General features: G+C 46.1%; 1 protein-coding gene across 3 annotated transcripts; it reads left to right on the top strand.

Annotated features, from left to right (window-relative positions):
- Positions 1–1,726: 1,726 nt before the first annotated feature.
- Positions 1,727–18,730, top strand: LOC310768678 (guanylate-binding protein 3-like). Of its 3 annotated transcripts, none has more exons than XM_083627294.1 (11): positions 1,727–1,988; positions 5,040–5,248; positions 6,512–6,639; positions 7,878–7,987; positions 9,939–10,141; positions 12,375–12,617; positions 12,813–13,093; positions 13,326–13,538; positions 14,998–15,100; positions 16,255–16,448; positions 17,245–18,730. In XM_083627294.1, exons 2-11 carry the CDS (start codon positions 5,059–5,061, stop codon positions 17,458–17,460), a joined length of 1,881 nt encoding a protein of 626 aa, XP_083483420.1. In that variant the 5' UTR covers positions 1,727–1,988; positions 5,040–5,058; the 3' UTR covers positions 17,461–18,730. The 3 variants fall into 3 exon arrangements, with proteins under 3 accessions (XP_083483420.1, XP_083483421.1, XP_083483419.1); XM_083627295.1 differs by lacking the exon at positions 1,727–1,988 and adding an exon at positions 1,993–2,194; XM_083627293.1 differs by lacking the exon at positions 1,727–1,988 and adding an exon at positions 2,046–2,460.
- The last annotated feature ends 2,780 nt before the right edge of the window (positions 18,731–21,510 follow it).

The raw sequence follows: 21,510 nt of genomic DNA, 5'->3' as shown, positions 1-21,510 counted from the left end.
CTTTTTTGCAGCATCATTGTATACTGATGCCCTTTGTGCCAGATTTGATTCTAATGCATCCATCACAGGTATAAATGCTTTGATTCTGAACTTGTCTCTTGGCTCAAGGTTCTCTAAAGCTTCATCTTCACCTTCACCTATATGTCTCCATTTAGAATGATCTTCTTCTGCTTTTCTTGTAATCAACATCAGGCAATTTGTCCTTTACCTGTTCTTCAAAATGATCAAAAAGATCTCTGGGACCTTTAACAAAATCAGAAACTGAAGCATACAATTTACTACATGCATCTCGGCTAATTTGGGGGTCTTGCAGTGATTGACTAGCCTTGTGAAATTCATCCAGCAAAAAACTCTACAAATATAACATTACCATCAATTCAAGTTCCTCCGTTTTATTCAAAATGTTTGTGGCTTGATTTCTCGTTTCACCCTTCTCTGTGGTATCAATATGCAGCTGATGCAATGCAGAAATTATTCCACCATAACTGTCAAGTATTGCACTTGTGGCCCTTGAATGAGCTTCCCATCTAGTCTTTGACAAAGGCTTTGGAGCTTTTGAATCATCTTTGAATAATAACAACAGCACTGCCCATCTTTGTGTAGATGATGAAAAGAAATCATATATTTCTTGAACAATTCCAAAAAAGTTTACTGCATCTAAGCAACAGTTAACTGCTGCTCTACCAACAAGATTCAAGGTATGACTTGCACATGGAATGTACCATATTTTTCGCTCTATAACACGCACCTGACCATAACACGCACGTAGTTTTTAGAGTAGGAAAATCCGTAGGCAGGCCACCCATAGGCAATCCCTCCATAACACGCACAGACATTTCTCCTTACTTTCTAGGAGGAAAAAAGTGAGTGTTATGGTGCAAAAAATATGGTACATAGCATACTTATTAATCTTCAATATTATTTCTTGCAGTTACTTTCAAACTGCTAGGTTGGCAGGAGCTGGGACAGAGCAACGGGAGCGCACTCTGTTGCAGGGATTTGAACCGCTGACCACAAAGCCACCCCTATTTGCATATTTAGCTATTTGCATACACACCCACCCGCCCACCCACCCTGACAACAGAAGTCAAGCATGGTTCTCCTTCCCTGGCTTCTGCCTGAAGGCTGCTTCCAGCTCTCACACATGACTCTGCTGCCCCTACCAGCCAGGTGAGGGAAGGGGGGGCACCCATTTGGACCAATGCTACTTCCTTTTGTTATGGGTAAAGGTAAAGGGACCCCTGACCATTAGGTCCAGTCGCGGACAACTCTGGGGTTGAGGCGTTCATCTCACTTTATTGGCCGAGGGAGCCGGCATACAGCTTCCCCAGTAAGTCACCAAGAAGATGGCCTGGCTAGTTCATACCAGAGTTTAACCCTTGCTGTGGGTCTAGGAGCCCAGGAATTAGGACTCGGCCATTATACAGACTACTACTCCCCCCCTAAAAAAACTCACAACACTAAAATCCCACAGAAGCTAGGCATATACTGTACCAAGTTCATGAGTTTATTGTTCTAGCCAAAGTCCACAACACAGTGGCGTAGCGTGGGGGGTGCAGGGGGGCCCGGTCGCACCGGGCGCAACATCTGGGGGTTAGGGTTAGGGGGCGCAAATTACTTGCCTTGCCCCGGGTGCTGACAACCCACGCTACGCCACTGCCACAACAAACTGGCAGTAGGCAATAGTATTAATAGAATAATACAGAACACACGTCCATAAAAGGGCATACATAAGTGGCAACAGTTAAGAAACACCCAGATCCGTGCTTGAAGGCAGATAAAAACTCAAAAAGGGAGGACGCGGCTGGCGCTGCTGGGAAGGCACCGCTCTTCCAGGAATCCTGCGCTTACAATCAGGGGCTGCTTTCACTTTCACTTTCTGGTCGCGAACAAAAGCCCCGCTGAGCAGGCGAGGAGCCAGAGGTAGCGGGGTCGGCGGGAGAGAGCCAGAGGCCGCTGGTGCTGTTGCTGCTGCTGTTGCCAGGACGGTAAGGAGAGCGCCCGGGCCACGTTTCGGGCGGACCCCGCCGTGATCGGCAGTTGCGCCGCGATCCCCGTTGCTGAACAGCCGCGGAAGCGGAGCTTGGAGAGCCGCCTCCTCGTTTGCCTGCTGCGAGAATCCACACGTGCAATCCCAGCCCTCTTTACCCGGGAGTCATACCCGTGGCATAGGTGCCAACTCCCTGGGGCCCTGGTGGGTGTGCCATCGCCCACAAAATTCCCCATGAAGAGGACCGGGCACCCACAAATTTGGGTGCCAGGGTCATGCACGCTGCATGTCACCCACGGCCCCGGGGCCAAGTTGGCACTGCTGCCCCGTGGGGTTAAAGGAAGGCTTACTTCTGAGTAGACGTTGCACCGGAAAGTTGGGAACCGCTGCGCTCCTGCGCGAGAGGAGAGGGGGAGAGCCGTCGCCGTCTGGTTTACTTCCGAGTAGACGCGCGGTGGATCGGTTTGCTGGTGCACATGCAAAAGCAGAGCAGCGGCGCTCACGGGGCAGCGAAGAGCCGGTTGTTTATTCTTGGATCACCACCCGGGCTAGTTTTAGCCAGCCATTTGGAGCGGCGCCGAAGCGAAGCTCTTTTTGCTTACGAGGTGCTGCCAAATGTCTCCGCGCGTCTGAGGCTGGTTTAGCGCCAGACTGCGGGGGGCGGGGGGGCGATGAGCTAAGGAAAGAGGTTCTAGCCAGGGGTGTCAACTTCAATCAAATTGCGGAGGGGGGAGGAGATAAGCCTGGCACCACATAATCGATCACATGGCAGGGCGCACGCACATCGTTTGAATGGCGATGCGGGGGGGCGCGACCCCCTCAAACATTTTATTGTCGGGGGGGGGGGCGGGGCGAAGGGACCTCGGCCCCCTAGGAGTTGGCTCCTATGATGCTAACTAAGAAGCATTTGGCACCATCACCCCATTGGTGCGTGTCTCGTGAGAATCGGCCTGGGGATTCCCACACGAACCCTGTGCGGTTTGTGGTTTTGCGCGATGGGATGGAGGAGGTTGCTTTGCAAGCTAAAAAGAGGACAGTCAACCTTCCGGGTCCTCTGTGTGTCTCTGGGCAAGGCAGGGCGTCGATCCGGAAACCGAAGCAAGTTTTAACTGCCTCAGTAATTATCAAAGGGAGGGAGGGAGACCCCACAAACTTGGTGGTTTTGAAACGGGGTTCCTCGAAACACGGGGCTCCCCAGAGATTCTTGGGTGAGAAGTTTGCTCATTGCAGACAAACTGCTCAGAACATAGTTTCTTCCTAATAATAACAGTAACAGGAAAAAAAAATGTTTGTCTAAATTGTTTGTACACCACCTTTCATTTCCAATAGAGTGGTACCTCGGGTTACATATGCTTCAGGTTAAGAACTTTGCTTCAGGATAAGAACAGAAATCGGGCTCCAGCGGCGCGGCGGCAGCAGGAGGCCCCATTAGCTAAAGTGGTGCTTCAGGTTAAGAACAGTTTCAGGTTAAGTACGGGCCTCCAGAATGAATTAAGTACTTAACTCGAGGTACCACTGTAAATGCCATGGCAATTTACACAAAATTAAAAATATTAAAACAATATTATTATTATTATTATTATAACTTCAATATGTGTGGTGTTTTGCAAAAGGTTAATTCCTTGCCTTCAGGATCTTACAGTCTAAAATATGACGCAAGAAAAATGAAGGAAGAGGAGAGAGGTGAAGGCACAGTTTAAAGGGAGAATGCTATTTTAATCATTTCAGGGCCACAAATGCAGGGATGCGTGACCTGCAACCTTCTAGATCAGGGGCCAGCAAACTTTTTCAGCAGGGAGCCGGTCCACTGCCCCTCAGACCTTGTGGAGAGCCGGACTATATTCTGAAGGGGGGGGAAACGAATTCCTATGCCCCACAAATAACACAGAGATGCATTTTAAATAAAAGGACGCATTTGACTCATGTAAAAACACACTGATTCCCGGACCGTCCATGGGCTGGATTTAGAAGGCAATTGGGCCGGATCCGGCCCCCGGACCTTAGTTTGCCTACCCATGTTCGAGATGACAGAATCATAGAGTCAGAGAATTGTAGATTTGAAAGGAACCCTGAGGGTCAGTGCAGGAATCTCAACAGGTGGTTCTCCATCCAAATCGAAACCATACCCGGCCCTGCTTAGCATTGCAAATGCACCAGCGGTTTTGTTGCTGCGCCCCATTAAGGCAATAAACCATCAAGTTGTTCAAATGGTAATAAATATAATATCTTGGCAGTGTACCATGAAATCATTAAAACTTCCAGAAATTATAAATTCATGGCATACAGAACAAATGGTCAACACTGGATCAAATTTATTACCTAAATTTTTTAGCTGTGTTTTATTAATGGATTTATTTGCACATCGCTTGTGCACATTATAAATCATCTATCTTATCTTCACTGGTGGTGGTGTAAATATGTAAACTTTTTTTGGCAAAGGGAGTTTAAGGAAATAACAGAAATCACTGGGTTAAAGCTGACCGAAAAATCCAGAGGTAGCATTATTATCTATTTACAATGGGGTGGAAGGTTCACAGGCTATGAAAGACTTGCTTACAAATTTATTGACAGCTGCACGAATTACGATAGCTAGGAAGTGGAAGGGGCAAGCAGAATATAAAATGGAAAAATGGTATAAAGAGGGGTGGAATATAGCTATTAATGATTAAGTAATATGTGCCATTAAGATAAGATGGGGAATATGCAGGAGAAATGATTTTGAGGAGACAGGGAGAGTGTTTGTAGAATTTATACTGTTAAAGGGGTCAAACCATCGCAAGACGTGTTGAAATTTTGGGATGATAGATAGTTGCAATGGAATGGTCTTGGGGGTGGGGTGCACATTTTTATTCCTATATATTTGTGATTATTACTTTGTCAAAACAAAAAACAAACAAACATCTATCTAAATATAAATAAATAAATAGCATCTTTCTGATTCTTCTGGCTGCTGGATCTGTGCAGCTCATATTTTTGATTCATAGGTGTACATGAAATATATCCCATGGTGACTCTTCCTGGTTTTCCATCTGTCTCCTACCCCAGACAGTACTTTAAGGTTTAGAGCAATGGCGCCCGAAAGCCACATGTCCGAGCCCATCTGCCTGATCGAGAACAGGGACAGGAAGCTCTTTGTCTGTGAAAAGGCCCTTCGCCTGCTCTCCGAAATTCGCCAGCCGGTGGTGGTGGTTGCCATTGTGGGACTCTACCGAACGGGCAAGTCCTACCTCATGAACAAACTAGCTGGCAGAAACTCAGGTGAGAGAGAAAATTGCAGTGAACCCTGGAGAGGGAGGGGAGCAAACTCTACATTTAAGTGTTTTATGCTCAAATGGGGGGGGGGGTGTACCACAGAGTGCCCTTCTGTGCAGAGAGAATCATGTAGTAACTTATTCCGAGCACAATTCAAAGTGTTGGTGCTGATCTTTAAAGCCCTAAACAGCCTCGGCCCAGTATACCTGAAGGAGCGTCTCCACCCCCATCATTCAGCCCGGACACTGAGGTCCAGCACCGAGGGCCTTCTGGCAGTTCCCTTACTGCGAGAAGTGAGGTTACAGGGAACCAGGCAGAGGGCCTTCTCAGTGGTGGTGCCAGCCCTGTGGAACGCCCTTCCTTCAGATGTCAAGGAAATAAACAACTATCTGACTTTTAGAAGATATCTGAAGGCAGCCCTGTTTAGGAAAGTTTTTAATGTTTGATGTTTTATTGTGTTTTTAATATTCTGTTGGGAGCTGCCCAGAATGGCTGGTGAAACCCAGCCAGATGGTGGGGTATAAACAACAACAACAACAACAACAACAACAACAACAACAACAACAACAACAACTCAAGGACAGTTAATGTATTCCAAGGCAAAAATTTGGACACAACTTCCACAAGAGTCCAGCATGCCTCTAATCCTAGTTTTCCTGTTACATCTCTTTGGAATGTAGAATATTAGTAGAGTATCTGATCTGCATGTATAAATTCCCAGATTAAATATTCTTAGTCTGAAAACCCTGGTGAATTGCTGTCAGTCAGGGTAGACAATACTGGGTTAGATGGGCTGATTCAGTGTCAGGAAGCTTTCTAGATTCCTAAACAGAAGCCCACTTTTCCTACCACCCCATCCCCCTGTGTGGGAGAGGGAACTACACCCCTGAAATGTTGTCACTTGTACAGTGGTACCTCGGGTTAAGTATTTAATTCGTTCAGGAGGTTCATTCTTAACCTGAAACTGTTCTTAACCTGAAGCACCACTTTAGCTAATGGGGCCTCCCGATGCCGCCACGCCGCCGGAGCACAATTTCTGTTCTCATCCTGAAGCAAAGTTCTTAACCTGAGGTACTATTTCTGGGTTAGCAGAGTATGTAACCTGAAGCATATGTAACCTGAACCGTATGTAACCCGAGGTACCACTGAAATCTGTTTAAGACGTAAGAGCCTTCCAAGAGAAAGGGCGTCAGCCCCGTTCCCTGATCTTACTAGCTCACATGTTTCCAGTTTCCTAAATCCTGAAAATTTGATTATCTCCATGGTTAGGTTTCCCCCTGGGTTCTACGGTGCAGTCGAAGACCAAGGGAATCTGGATGTGGTGCATCCCTTACCCTGGCAGGCCTGGTCAAACCCTTGTGCTTCTGGATACAGAGGGACTAGGCGATGTGGAAAAGGTAATTCTGAACTCTTGGATGGTGCACCTGCTGAATTTCTGCCTAGCATGTACGGACAAAGGACATAACAGCATTTGTGGCAGGGCCAGGCGCAACATACCTGCCACCATACCCAGCTGCTGAAGGATCATTGCCAGGCATTTGTCTACAGAACCAGAAAACGCACACATCAACAGAGATAAATGTTTTATACATTCAAAGTGCGACTCTGAGGCTGAAACCAGGTCTCGGCGAAGGGACTGTGAAAACAAGCAGGTGTGAGGGTGCCGACCTCTTTGTAAACTACAGGAAAGCCCCAAGTATGACTAAATATTTTGGCTGCTGGGATTTTGATGGCTCAGCACAACTTATGTAATTTTTGGAATTTCCAGTCAGTTGAAGTTGAGAGCTGGAGGAAGGTCTATAGTGTGAATCTGGTGCTGATTGCTTTCCCATCCACAGTGGTATGGGATAGCAAAGGACAAGCTCGAGCCTACATGAGCAAACATTGCTACACCAATGGTATTTCTCAACTTCCTTGCACACTTGTGCTTTAGAGTTGCCACTTTGTTTCTGGCAACAGAACAGAACAGAAACTGTTTAGGGAAGTTTTTAATGTTTGATGTTTTGTTGTATTTTTAATATTCTGTGGGAAGCCTCCCAGAGTGGCTGGGGAAACCCAGCCAGATGGGCAGGGTATAAAATGATGATGATGATGATGATGATGATAATGATGATAATAATAATAATAATAATAATAATAATAATAATAATAATTTAACCTTGGGAAGCTTTTCTCTGGAACAAATGTTGGGCAAAGCTTTCCCTGCTTGATTTTGACGTGACTAGCTGCTGTTAGAAACCCAGAATCGGGGCTCAAAGGAAGGGAGTTTAGGGACAGCCCAGCACCAACAGCACTTTGGTTCTCAGTAGTGCAACTGCGTCAGCGGCAGTCCTCAGCCCGCTAGGCCAGCTTTCCCAGGGCCAAGTAAAAGCAACAAATAACTTGAGAATGAATCAGTACTTATGTATTGTGCAGCTTAGTTGGTTAGAGCGTGGAGGTGATAATGTGAAGGTTGCAGGTTCGTTCCCCGTATGGGACAGCTGCATTGTATTCCTGCATCGCAGGGGGTTGGACCAGATGATCCTCAGGGTCCCTTCCAAATCTACAGTTCTATGATTCTATGAACAATACTTGTAGCAACACTGCGGTGGAAGGGGAGAAGCAGAACCTAACAGTTTTCTTCCTCCTTTCTTAGGGCGATACTCAAAACGACACCTGGATCTTCGCTTTGGCTGTGCTCCTGAGCAGCACCCTGGTCTACAACAGTTTTGGTGCCATTGACCAGCAAGCTATGGATCAGCTTCAGTATCCTTCCCAAGCACTTACTCTGATCTTCATTTGCTGGAGGGAGTTGGAGGAAGTCCTGTACTGGCTCTCTCTCCTTAGGACATTGCCTCTTGTTACTCTAGAGTGGTAGGAAATCTTTTTCAGCCCAGGGGCCACCTTATTTTATGTGCAACCTTCCAGGGGCCATGTGTCAGTGGTGGGTGGGGCCAGAGACAAGAGTGTGCAGAACAACGGGTGCAACTCTAGCCTTTGTAGTGTTAGGTTTTCAACCTTTTTTCAACCCGCAAGTACACAGAGCAAGCCAGCAGTAAATCCTACCGTTCAAAGTTGGTGATAACTTAGAACTTAGAACTCAGACTGGGAAGAGGAAGTCTCAGAAAAAGAGGAGGTTATGTTAGCCCCCAAATGGAAAACGAGTGAGGTTCCAACCAAAGAAGAATGGCAACTTAACTTGACAGAATATTCACAACTTGCAGGCTTAGCATACAGAGTAAGAGAACAAGAAGAACATACATTTAAAGAAGATTGGGAAATGTTTATTGAATATATGGAAAATAATTGTGCCCAGCTGAAAACGCTGGCAACATTAAGATAAATTCAACAGTGTAAATGAGTTTTGATGGATGCAATAACGGTAAACTGATTGGTATAGTTTTTTGTAAAATATGCAGGGATTTAATATATGTAAAATGAACCATGGAAAGAGAAGAGAAGTCATTGATGTCTTAAGGATGTAAAATGAGAATTTGAAATTGTAAAACAGAAAATTTAATAAAAATTATATACGTAAAAAACAAACAAACCAGAAGATGAGGAGGTAACAGGGTTTAGTGAGCAGGCAGAATCTGTGGCAGAGAGCAGCCCACAATCAAAGGCAGAAGCCAAAGCCAGTGAGTGAGAGGACGTCACAGGAGTCTCCCCGTCCTGCTGCTACAATCTTCCCTCCCCACATGTCTCCCAGAACCAGAAGAGGGCTGAAATGGGCAGAGCAGTGGCAAATTGCATGCAGGAGCAATCTCTGATTGGGGAAAGCCCTGGAGCGGAGGGACTTAGACTGCTATGGGAGGCGGGGACTTTCAGTCCCAGCAATGGATTCATGGGCCAAGACCTACCGGAGGTGAGCTGCTGCTCTCCTTAGGCCTGATACTCAACCAAGTCTGTGAAGATCCTGCTTTTGCTAATAAAGAGTTAACTCGCAACTTTGAACATCTTTGACATCATTTTCTCAAACTGCCATCCATGTGCCACATAAAGTTGAAGGGCTTTTCTCTCCTGTTATAACTTTGTTTTCCTGTGGCAATAATTTCAAAGCAGGCCACCTTTGGGGGCGGAGTGGGGGGGGGAAGAGGCATGGAAAGGGCACATTGTGAGGAAATCACCACAAATGCAGCTGCATGAGAATTTGTTCTGCACATGCAATGGAAAAGGTTAATGAGATGGCGCTCCAAAATATTCAGCAGTTTAAAGATACAGGACCTTTCTCATTTGCATCGAACTATCTGTTCTGTGGGACACGGGTGGCGCTGTGGGTTAAACCACAGAGCCTAGGACTTGCCGATCAGAAGGTCGGCAGTTCGAATCCCTGCAACGGGGTGAGCTCCCGTTGCTCGGTCCCTGCTCCTGCCAACCTAGCAGTTCGAAAACACGTCAAAGTGCAAGTAGATAAATAGGTATCGCTACAGCGGGAAGGTAAACGGCGTTTCCGTGCCCTGCTCTGGTTCTCCAGAAGCAGCTTAGTCATGCTGGCCACATGACCTGGAAGCTGTACGCCGGCTCCCTCGGCCAATAAAGCAAGATGAGCGCTGCAACCCCAGAGTCGGTCATAACTGGACCTAATGGTCAGAGGTCCCTTTACCTTTATCTGTTCTGTATTGCATGACTGTATTGCGTGGTGGGAGTATTTTGAGGGGCTGCTTGTTCTCCCCCTGTGCAGGCAACTGGTCTCTTGATTCCTAAACCTGGCCAACAGCTATGTGACAGAGCTCACGGAGCGCATCAAAGCCAAATCGTCCCCTGGGGGCGGCAGTGAGGGACTGGAAGACTCTGCTGAGTTTGTCCGCTTCTTCCCAAGTTTCGTCTGGGCCTTGCGGGATTTCACCTTGCAGCTGGAGCTGAATGGGCGCTCCATCACTGAAGACGAGTATCTGGAACATTCCTTGAAATTAAAGAAAGGTACTGACAGTGGCGGGCGAATTCAATGGCTTCCCCAAATGAATGCCAGGAAGCGCTGTTTGTTAAAAGTGCTGAGAAGTGTTGGGAAACTACTCTTCCCCTTCCCAGACTACAGAGTTCCTTGGGAAGGAGTATTGGTTGTTAAACCACTCTGGGAATTGTAGCTTTTGGGGGAGATTAGGGGTCTCCTAACAACTCTTCGCACCCTTAACAAACTCCAGTTCCCGGAATTCTCTGGGGAAAGCCATGACTGGTCAAAATGGTATCATAGTGCTTTGAAGTTTTGTGTGAATGTGGCTTTAGTTTAATACCAGTCTAGGTGTGTTAACGTCATGTCTTTACTACCTAGCAGAGTCGTGTTTCAAAGCATGTTTGATGTGTTTACACATCACATTTATTTGAAACAGTTGCAGCTTTCCTCTGCACAAAATTCCTTCCAACAAACCACAATAAAATAGAGTATATAAACTGTTTCAAAGGGGTAGCCGAGTTACTCTGTTGCAGCAAACACAACGAACCTTGCTAACTTACTAACAGCTGTAGGAATAACTGTGACGACAGGTTGAATGCGAGTGAGCTATGCGGAAGCAAGCTAATCGGCTAGCTTGGCAGAGCCTCTTTTATTGGCAAAAATCAACAGTTGCAAAGCAGTAGTGAAACCACTCTGAACTTTAACATATTTCCATCTAAGCACATTCCCAGCATTAGCAAATGCACATGACAGCAGGTGTTTCCCTCTAATGTCTTCCCCGATACTTGATAACATCTGCTTTCCCTGCCATGCTGCAGCCAAGCGATATGTCTAAGCAAACAGTTTGTGAAAGGACAAAAGGTCAGGGGGAAAACCCTGTTTTTTAGCCAAGAAGGCAAAAGGTCAGGGAAAGCAAGCATAACGCTCCTTGACATGCTGTGGCACGTCTTTGCGCGAGGTTTGCCTTTGCAATACGGAGCGTTACCCCCACAAACAGCCAGCTCTGGTAGGCCCCAGTCAGCATGGACACTGCTTAGGGATGATGGGAGTTGCAGTCCCATGACACCTAGAGGGCACTAGGCTGGCTAACACAGCTTTGTAACTTGCATGTGTGCATATATCTGCCAACTTGGGATAACATTCCATGCACCTGAGAGAGTAAGCTTATGCCATAACATATTTGCTAGTCTTTAAAGTGCATGAGACTGTTGTTTTTAGCATATATATTTAAAAACACTCAGAATTCATAATGCATCTGAAATTACTAGCTGTTGCTTAAAACTTAGAAACTTAGAAACTCATGCCTATAGGCGTGCCATCTAAAGTTAGATCTAAGAGTCAGAATGGGGGGGAAGCAAGGAAGAGGGGAAAGGGTTGTGTGCCTATGTACTTAATAAGGATAACCATGAAGTATAGTATGCCTTCCCTTCTGTAGTATGAAATATCCGCCTTGCTCAAATCCCACTTTTCCTCTTCCATGTTCCAACCCTCTGGTATCTTTGCATTTCCGTGTGCCATTTCAGATTTACCCACAAGCTCCCCATCTCCTGTTAATATTTGTACTGGTACTGTATTTGTTAGAAAATGTATTTTACAAAGAGTGATTTGTACTGGGGGGAAAGAAAACCTATGTAATGTAACAGCTGCAGAATCTTGTGACTCCGATTAAGGTCACAGAAATGCTGACTCATTGCCTTGTTAATTTGTTAACTCCCTTTAAAAGTGAGTGTGTTTCTTATATAGGAGGGGAGGGAGTTGGAGGTTGTCTTGTTGTTGTTTCATTGACCAACAACAACAACAACAACAACAACAACATGGGAGTGTGGAAACTTCAAGCAGATGCTGTGTCTGGAGGAGTTTGTGAGGACAGACAAATCAGCAACTCAGCGGTTCTCAACCTGTGGGTCCCCAGATGTTGTTGGACTACAACTCCCATCATCCCTGAGCTCTGGCCTTGCTAGCTAGGGGTGATGGGAGTTGTAGTTCAACAACCTCTGGGGAAACACAGGTTGAGAAAGGCTGTCTTACTGCTATGAAAGAGTTTTTGAAGCAAGAAGCAAAAAGATCCTCTCTTGGGCTCAAATGCATTGTATTGGACTTTATATGCACAAATAATACTGATTGTTAACAGCTGCCACCCTGCAAGTAAAGAGTCATCTTCAGAGTCCTGGTTCTGGAGGCTACTTCATCATGAAGGCTTTGAGGGTGAAACCCCTGCATGACTCAGGAAAATAGCTAACATCTCCATCGTCTTCTTTCCAGGCGATGCCTCTGATGTTCAGCTGTACAACCTGCCTCGCAAATGCATCCGGATGTTCTTCCCCACTCGCAAGTGTTTCATTTTTGACCGACCCACTACTAGGAAGAACCTGCCCCATCTGGAGTCGATGCAGGAGAGCCAGCTGGAGCCCGACTTTGTGGAACAAGCCGGCCAGTTCTGCTGTTACATCTATAGTACATCCAAGGAAAAGACCATCCCTGGAGGACACCTTGTCAATGGCCGCTGTGAGTCCTGGTTGGCAGACTAGCTGGTTGGCAGCTGGATGGCCCTGTGCACCTGCCATAATTGCCCCAGGGAGGAGCTTGGGATCTGGCCCACCATCCTAGCTACTTGGGTTTGCATTCCAGTGGGCCACTCTGAGCACAGGCAGTTCAGTGTGCCCTCCCATAACCAGCTCCTTTTCTTTTTCCCCCTGGTAGTGCTGGCGAACCTAGTGACAACCTATGTGGACACCATTCGCAGTGGGCAAGTGCCTTGCATGGAGAGCGCAGTGCTGGCCTTGGCTGAGATTGAGAACTCGGCTGCTATCCATGATGCTACTGTGCGCTACAGGGAGCTGATGGATCAAAAGCTGAAGCTTCCTACGGAGACGGTCCAGGAGCTGCTGGGGATCCATGCCGAGTGTGAGAAGGAGGCCCTGCAGGTGTTCCTGGCTCGTGCCTTCAAGGATGACCAACAACGGTTCCAGGTGGAACTCATGGTAGGTTGTCCCTTGATCCCCTGTATATTAACATGCTGCAAACTGTATATTATACCCAAATATTCAGATTTTTGTCCACCACACGGGAATCGTTTGGTGGAGGGTGGTTAAGAAATGTCTTGAACAATTTTATTCTGAAAAAAAATCTGGGCGCACAAAGTCTGTTCTCCCAGATTAGAAATGTTTCGAAGTGCTCAGCTATGTCTCAGGTTTATTTTGTTTGTGTTGCCAGAAAACCATGGAGCAGATGAAGGAGGGCTTCTGCCAAAAGAATGAGCAGGAATCTTCAAAACTCTGTTGGGCTGTGTTGATGTCCTTGTCTGGGGAGCTGGAGGAAAACATCAAACAAGGGGTTTACTCCTGTCCTGGCGGTCACAAGCTGTTTTCGGATGACCTGAAGGAAATGGAACAGAGATACCACCAAGAACAGAAAAAAGGAGTGATGGTGAGGAAGCGCGAGGGCTGCTGAATGAACATCTTAAAGGGGCATTATAATAGCTCGGCTAATTGGAGGGTGGGGGTGCACTCCAAATCAGAATTCAAATTGCCAAAACCTGAAACACATTTCATAGGTGTGGCTGAAATAGGTGCAAAGTTCATAGCTGAGTACCAGAGCTGGAGATTGGGTACTGAAATTGTGACTGGGGAAACCCAGCCAGATGGGCAGGGTATAAGACAACAACAACAACAACAACAACTCTTGCCACACAATTGCACCATTTTAAAAATTCTGAATCCATGAAAAATTAAGGCTTGTCCGACTGCAGTCTAATAGCTCATTGTTCAACCCGGTAGCAAACAGAAAGGCATACAGCTGAAACAAGCTCAGATTCCTGGTCCAGTCGAGAGACATATGAAAAGTAGACTGGGAGAGAGATTGTGGGAGGTTGTCCTGCTTCCCCTAGCAATGTGTCTGAGCTTCCCAATTTAGGACCTATATAAATGTGACACAGGAAGTCCACAGTGCTTTGAATTTTACTTAAAATCGACTGCTAGAGATTGCAGATTGGACTAGGACACAGTGGCCCTGAGAGATCCTTGTGTTATCGGATATTTGTAGCAGATGACCTTTTCTTCCATCCTGGCTGCTCAGATGTGATATTCAGTCCCCAGGAGTGTTAAGTAACTTTCAGAATGCTAGCAGATCCAGTCACAGGCATCCCTTAACATATCTGCTTAGGCTCTTAGCGGGCCATAATTCTAGGGGTGAATAATATAGAGGACGCGGGTGGCGCTGTGGTCTAAACCACTGAGCCTCTTGGGCTTGCTGATCAGAAGATCGGCGGTTCGAATCCCCATGACGGGTTGAGCTCCCATTGCTCTGTCCCAGCTCCTGCCAACCTAGCAGTTCAGAAACATGCCAGTGCGAGTAGATAAATAGATACCGCTGTGGTGGGAAGGTAAACCACGTTTCTGTGCGCTCTGGTTTCTGTCACGGTGTTCCATTGCACCAGAAGTGGTTTAGTCATGCTGGCCACATGACCCAGAAAGCTGTCTGTGGACAAACGCCGGCTCCCTCGGCCTGAAAGCAAGAGGAGCGCTGCAGCCCCGTATTCGGCTTTGACTGGACTTAACAGTCCAGGAGGAGTCCTTTTTAATACAGAGGAAATAGAAGAAGGAAGTCCACAGCCCTCAGCTGCAGGATGAGATCTACTTTGTGCCTGAAATGAAAGGGGTGCCTGCCAAGGAGTCAAATGCCATCTGGGCCATCTATCTTCTCACAGTCCATGCTTCAGACAGTCTCCCTTCCTCTTTACTATTAACATCACTGCAGAAATGTTCGTGCATTTGTATTTCTCCTTTCTCACCTTATCAAGCAAAAATGGGAAACTTGAAGCAGGCAGGGGACCCAATCTGTTTTAGCCGGCCTCTCTTCATTCACTCTGCTGACTCTTCTGTTGCAGGCAGAGACAGTCCTACAGCAGTTCCTCAAGGAGAAGGAGAATGTCAGCAGAGCCATACTGCTAAGTGATCAAGCTCTGTCAGAGAAAGAGAAGGAAATGGCAGGTAAGGGGATGGTAAAGTAGCATGCATGGGGCAGTGGTCAACAATGTGGCTCCCTGGAGGTCTTCCCCTGGGGCCCATGAAGACTCTGGGCCTCCCCACATGCTGCCCACTTGGTCATGAGGTTGTGGGTGTGGCTGTCTTTTTACCCCTTGAAAATGACACAGAAGCATGTTGGAAAAAGAGACATTTTCTCCCACTTTCTCTTTCAGCCCTATGTGCTTTTCAAGGCTGATGGTATAGGGTTGTATAATAATAATAATAATAATAATAATAATAATAATAATAATAATAATAATAATAATATCTGCTTACAAAAAGGTTTTGCAGAGGTTTGATTAGATCCAACATTTGTTGAGCATTTACTGTGATTTGTTTATGACAATGAACATTCATCCTGACTTGCTTGTAGGGTGCTTAGACATTTTCCCTTTTACTCATTCACATCCCACAATTTTCAGTTCAATTGCCTCTCACTTTCCTAACAGCAGAAAAAGTTCTTTTTCAGGTTACGGACACGCCAAAACCCAGAAGTACCAGAACGGGTTACTTCTGGGTTTTGGTGGTCGTGCATGCACAGAAGCGGTAAATCACTCTTTGCGCATGCGCAGAAATGCTGAATCGCAACCCGCGCATGCACAGATGTGCCCCTGTGGGTTGCGAATGCTGTAGATTGCGAACGTGCATCCTACACGGATCACGTTCGCAACCCAAGCATCCACCATACTAGGAAATTTAGGTTTGCACATTCAAGTCAATTAATGAATTCTGTTGCCCTAGCGCAATAATTCCACTTAAAAAATAAACTTTTTCTGCTGTTAGGAAAGTGACAGGCAATTGAACTGAAAATTGTGGGATGTGAATGAGTCTGTAACCCGAGGTATGGCTGTATTCACTTGAATCCGTCCCACAAACTACTGCTCTGGAGTATTTATTTCTGCTACTACTTTTCTATTTTCTAGTTGCTTTGGGGCTTTTTGCTTTCTCCAAATACAGATATGAGCATTAACAAACTTCAAGCAGTAATTCTGGCCCCTTTAACCCTATTTTAGCCAAACCCAAACTCCATAGCAGTCAGTAACCATGGAACAATATCTTGTGACACTGCACAAACACCTGCAGTTATTCGTTCTTCCTTTTTTTCATTCCCGGGACAGAGGCGAAGGCAAAGGCTGAAGCTGCGCAGAGAGAACAGGAGATCCAAAAGCAGAAGCAAGCTGAGCTGGAACAGAAGATGGAGGATCAGAAACGAAGCTACGAGCTGAACATCCGTCAGCTGGAGGAGAAGATGGTGAAAGAAAGGGACAATCTACTGAAAGAGCAGAATATGATGATGGAGAGTAAACTCAGGGTAACTATCACAGGCCCATCTTGGGCTTCTTCTCTATTTGCAACAAGCAAACACAAGAACACTAGTTTGGGTGGTTCTGGAGTTCTGTGCTTCCTTACAAAATGGATCAAGTCAGGCTCAGGGGAGTGTTAGCCCTCTTCCTCACAAGCCCAGGGCCCCTATCTAATTTAGTTAGCAGTGTTTTTCCTGGTCAGGCATCCTTGCAAGACACACTCAGCTGTGGAGTGAAGCTTCTGGGGTTGGAAGGAAGTTCATTGTGATCTGAGCCATCTCCTTGACTGTCAAGTGGCAGACAATGATGTTAAAAACTTAAATTCCATTCAATTAGATGCCTTCTTTAGAACACCAGAAGAAAGCTTTTTCCTTTCAGTTTGGCTGGAAGTATTCTTAAGCACAGGACGCGGGTGGTGCTAGGACTTGCCGATCAGAAGGTCGGTGGTTCGAATCCCCGTGACGGGGTGAGCTCCCGTTGTTCGGTCCCAGCTCCTGCCAACCTAGCAGTTCAAAAGCACTTCAAAGTGCAAGTAGATCAATAGGTCCCGCTCTGGTGGGAAGGTAAACGGCGCTTCCGTGTGCTGCTCTGATTCGCCAGAAGCAGCATAGTCATACTGGCCACATGACCCGGAAGCTCTACGCCGGCTCCCTCGGCCAATAAAGCGAGATGAGCGCCGCAACCCCAGAGTTGGTCACGACTGGACCTAATGGTCAGGGGTCCCTTTACCTTTTTATTCTTAAGCACACTGAAAGCCGAATCACACCCCTTTGCTTTTGATGTGAATGCTCTCTCTTTTTACAGGAGCAAGAGGCTTTGCTGAAGGATGGATTCCAGAAAGAAGCAAATCGACTAAATGGGGAGATTAATCAGCTGAGACAACAGACTGAAAATATCAAGAAGCCATCTTGGCTTGCCGGGGTGTTGGGTGGTCTGGTAGATGTTGCCACATGTTTTTTGCCTGGTATTGTCCCCAGACTTGCTGCATCGCTGGCTTCTAACTTTATAAAGCGCTTGTGATCAAGCAGGAAAAGGCCTACAGATCAATTACATTTGTCATGAGACAGTGGTGGTGAAGGCATCCTCTTCTATTTCTCCCTGTGTCAGTTTCAGTCTCAGTTTATTGATTAACTTTTCTAGTAAGGCTGTTTCTCATACTACTTGATACCAGTGTTCCATGTTTATTCCTGACAGGTCCGACCAGTGTCTGCCTATGATGTTTCTGGCTGCTGAGAGTAGGTGGGCTATGAGTTCTTTATAGTGTGAGTGGGCATTGCTATCTTGGAAGATGTTTAGTAGGGCCAGTTCTGGGGTGACTTCTAGTACCTGTTTAGTTATTTTGCTTCTTTCTTGTATGACTGTTGCCCAGAAGAGTTGGGTTTGGGGGCAGTCCCACCACATGTGGAGGTATGTGCCTGTGGAGGTCGAGCCTCTCCAGCATTTTGGCGAGGTTCCTGGGAGTATCAGCACCAGTTTCTGTGGTGTTAGGTACCATCTGTATATTGTATATTGTGGATACCATCCCCTTGTCATGTCCTGTTGTTGTTAGGAGAAGGTTTTCGAAGGTGGTCAAGGGCCTAGTAGCTGTTGATTTTACTACTTGATTGTTTAAGAAGGCGTGTAGTTGGTGGTGTGTTAGCCAGGGCATTTGGGTGTCCCCTAGTTTAGCTTCTGTTGTTCCCTGACACACCCAAATATTAATATATTTGCCAGGATCCCCGTCCCCGCCCCCCATCGGAACTGACACTTCCTTTTTCTTCTTCCCTGACATTTGTATTAAGTTAGTAAGCAAAAAGGAAGCTGTAAAAAAATTCCACTTGCAAGTGGGAGGCAAGAATGCCTTCCAAGATTGTATTGAAGATGCAGATTGTGTGCAGATTTCCTTGAACACCTTATAATGGTGCTGTATTTGTCAAAGGCAACCTCTTTATGAAGTCAGTTAGCTACTTGCATGCCTGTTGCCTACGAAGAACTTTTTGCCATACAGTGCCTCAGGTGACACCAAAGCCACTATCACAAAGAAAGCTGCTGTGTTGATGTAGCCTGAGTGCCATATTGCAGTATTAGCAGAGTGATGCTTACCACAGACTTGACCTGATAATGTGGTTGGGTGCAGATTGTAAGCCCATGGAAGCTTACAAATTTGACCGTCACATTTGAGGGTAGGTTTAATTGCTGGATTTGAAATATGCCTGTTTGCTTTGATCTTGTACTGCACACTTGTTTTTTTTCTTGTTTTTTACGTGAATAAATGTCTGGCAATATAATAAAATAATTCTGGAGTTCACAACATTGCATTTTTAATTGTGTGTTTCATTAAAATTTCTTGTGGCATGGGAGAAGAGGTGGCTTATTTATTTATTTAACTTTTTTCTCCCAAGGAATTCAAGGTGGCATACTCCTCTCACTGAATCTCCACAACAGCCCTGTGTGGTTGGTTAGGCTGTGGGAGGCTTTGAATGCCCCATGGTCATCACCCAAGTGTTGTGGTCATGTGGGGATTCGAACCCTGGTCTCCCAGGTCCTTGTCCAACTCTCTTAACCACTATACCACCCTGGACAAAGATGTACAATATCCATGAAAATGTCATGCTATCTGAATTTGCTTTTTGTAACAGCCGTGTGCCCCAAATCCTACTTATAGGCCCCAGCATCTGTTTTCCAGTCAGTCAGAAGCACAGAGTCTGCTGGAGAAACCCTGGCCTGATAGAAAGTCTCAAATCTCACATGCAATGGGGCCAGAGTTTGAAACCAGGGTTGACTCCCAATCTGCAAAAGGTGAGGAGGAGTTTCTGCACCGAGGTGAAGTTGAGTTATATCAGGAGCAGCAAAGTGGGACATAAGACATAGGGCTTGTGCACAGCAGAGCAAAAGGTTCTTTAGCTCGTAAGTTTGTTGTTTTAGCCAAAGGCCATGACTAACTTGTATTAGTATTAATAAAATAATACAGAACATATGTCCATGATATAAAAATTCATAATATAAAAAATGACTTTGCCAAGTTCCTAAGCGTTACCCTTGTGCATCCCTGACAGCTACAATTCTGATATTATTTCGCCTTTTTAAAATTCAGTTTGCCAACATCCACTGTACTGGCATTTTTTCCCATTATGAGATCCTGTTGGTCTCCACCAAATGCGGTTGCCTTATACAGTGGTACCTCGGGTTAAGTACTTAATTCGTTCCGGAGGTCCGTTCTTATCCTGAAACTGTTCTTAACCTGAAGCACCACTTTAGCTAATGGGGTCTCCCGCTGCCGCCGCGCCGCTGGCGTTTAATTTCTGTTCACATTCTGAGGTAAAGTTCTTAACCTGAGGTAATATTTCTGCGTTAGTGGAGTCTGTAACCTGAAGCGTATGTAACCCGAGGTACCACTGTACTCTTCTAGGCTGTAAGTGGTGTGAAGATCAGCAGCTGTCCTCCTCCAATGGGGCCTGGGAGTGGGTGCAAGTGTGTGCCTTATCTCTCCTGTTGGCACAGAGCAAGGTTCGTGGAGGGTTCAAGGCGTAGGCGGTCCTTATGGCTGAGCCAAATACATTTCATGTCTCGGGCACAATAATTTGTCAAACTAGTTAGGTGCCTGACAGTTGGCCAAATTCTCATTAGATAACAAAGCGAGGGACAACCCATTATCTATATGATACGTGGTCCTAATTATATAGACAGAGTGACGTCTTGCGTCAATTCCTCATTATAAGTTGCGTGTATGAGGATACACTCACTATACAGATAAATATATAAAGATTTAAAGCTACAATAAGCGTTGAAACCAGGAAGCACCAATTACTGGCCATATGTGGTAATATATCCGGCAATACATATAATCATTGCTGTGGTTTATTTTTCTCCCACTTTTGTTGCGCTATAGCTCCTCCAGGCAGCAATAATGTGGAAGCACTAGGAAGCAGAGCAGAACATATCTGTCACTAATGCACTCTTACTGTGTAGAGAGCACATTGCAGGATACACCCACAAATAAAACACCAGTCAGGGAGGGGGGAACCTGCAGACCCCGTATCTGATAAGGTAGACATATTTCAAACTGAAAATCCCATCAGAAAAGTTGAACAAAATGCCATTTTTGAACTATTTTTATGGGGAAACGGCACTGTCGACTTGGGTATTCCAGATACAGCGGTACCTTGGTATAAGAACAGCTTAGTTTATGAACAACTTGGATTAAGAATGCTGCAAACATGGAAGTAGGTGTTTTGGTTTGTGAACTTTGCCTTGGAAGCAGAACATGTTGAGTGTGTTCCATTTGTAAACTGAGACCCCCACTGCTATGGCAAAGCACGCCTTGGTTAAAGAATGCTTTGGTTTAAGAACGGACTTCCGGAACGGATCAAGTTCGTCAACCAAGGTACCACTGTATGTCAGCCAAGTTCACCCTCAATTACCAAATGTTCTGGAAAACTCAAGTTCACATACCAATTTGTGACATTTGGGCTAGCTTAATAAAAGTATTGCCTGGTACATGCACTTTTCAGAACAGGTATTTGGGCATTTCCCACAAACTCCAGAACCGTTTCTCAGACCTCTGGACTCTCCTTCCTTGGAGGTTTTTAAGGAGAGCTTGGATGCCCATCTGCCATGGCTGCTTTAGCTGAGATTCCTGCATTGCGGGGGGGGGGGGGGTTGAACTAGACGACCCTCAGGGTCCCCTCCAACTCTAGTAAAGGTAAAGGGACCCCTGACCATTAGGTCCAGTTGTGGCCAACTCTGGGGTTGCTGCACTCATCTCGCTCTATAGGCCGAGGGAGCCGGCGTACAGCTCCCCTTTTATTTTATGCCCCCTTTTATTTTATGTAAAGCTAAAGCTAAAGGGACCCCTGACCATTAGGTCCAGTCGTGACCGACTCTGGGGTTGCGGTGCTCATCTCGCTCTATAGGCCGAGGGAGCCGGTGTACAGCTTCTGGGTAATGTGGCCAGCATGACTAAGCTGCTTCTGGCAAACCAGGAAATGCCGTTTACCTTCCCCCCGGAGCGGTACCTATTTATCTACTTGCACTTTGACGTGCTTTCAAACTGCTAGGTTGGCAGGAGCAGGAACCGAGCAACGGGAGCTC

The sequence above is a fragment of the Podarcis filfolensis genome, assembly GCF_964270895.1.
Source record: "Podarcis filfolensis genome assembly, chromosome: 8".
NCBI lineage: Eukaryota > Metazoa > Chordata > Lepidosauria > Squamata > Lacertidae > Podarcis > Podarcis filfolensis.
Note: the sequence above shows the minus strand (reverse complement) of the source record. Positions and strands in the feature narration are given on the sequence as shown.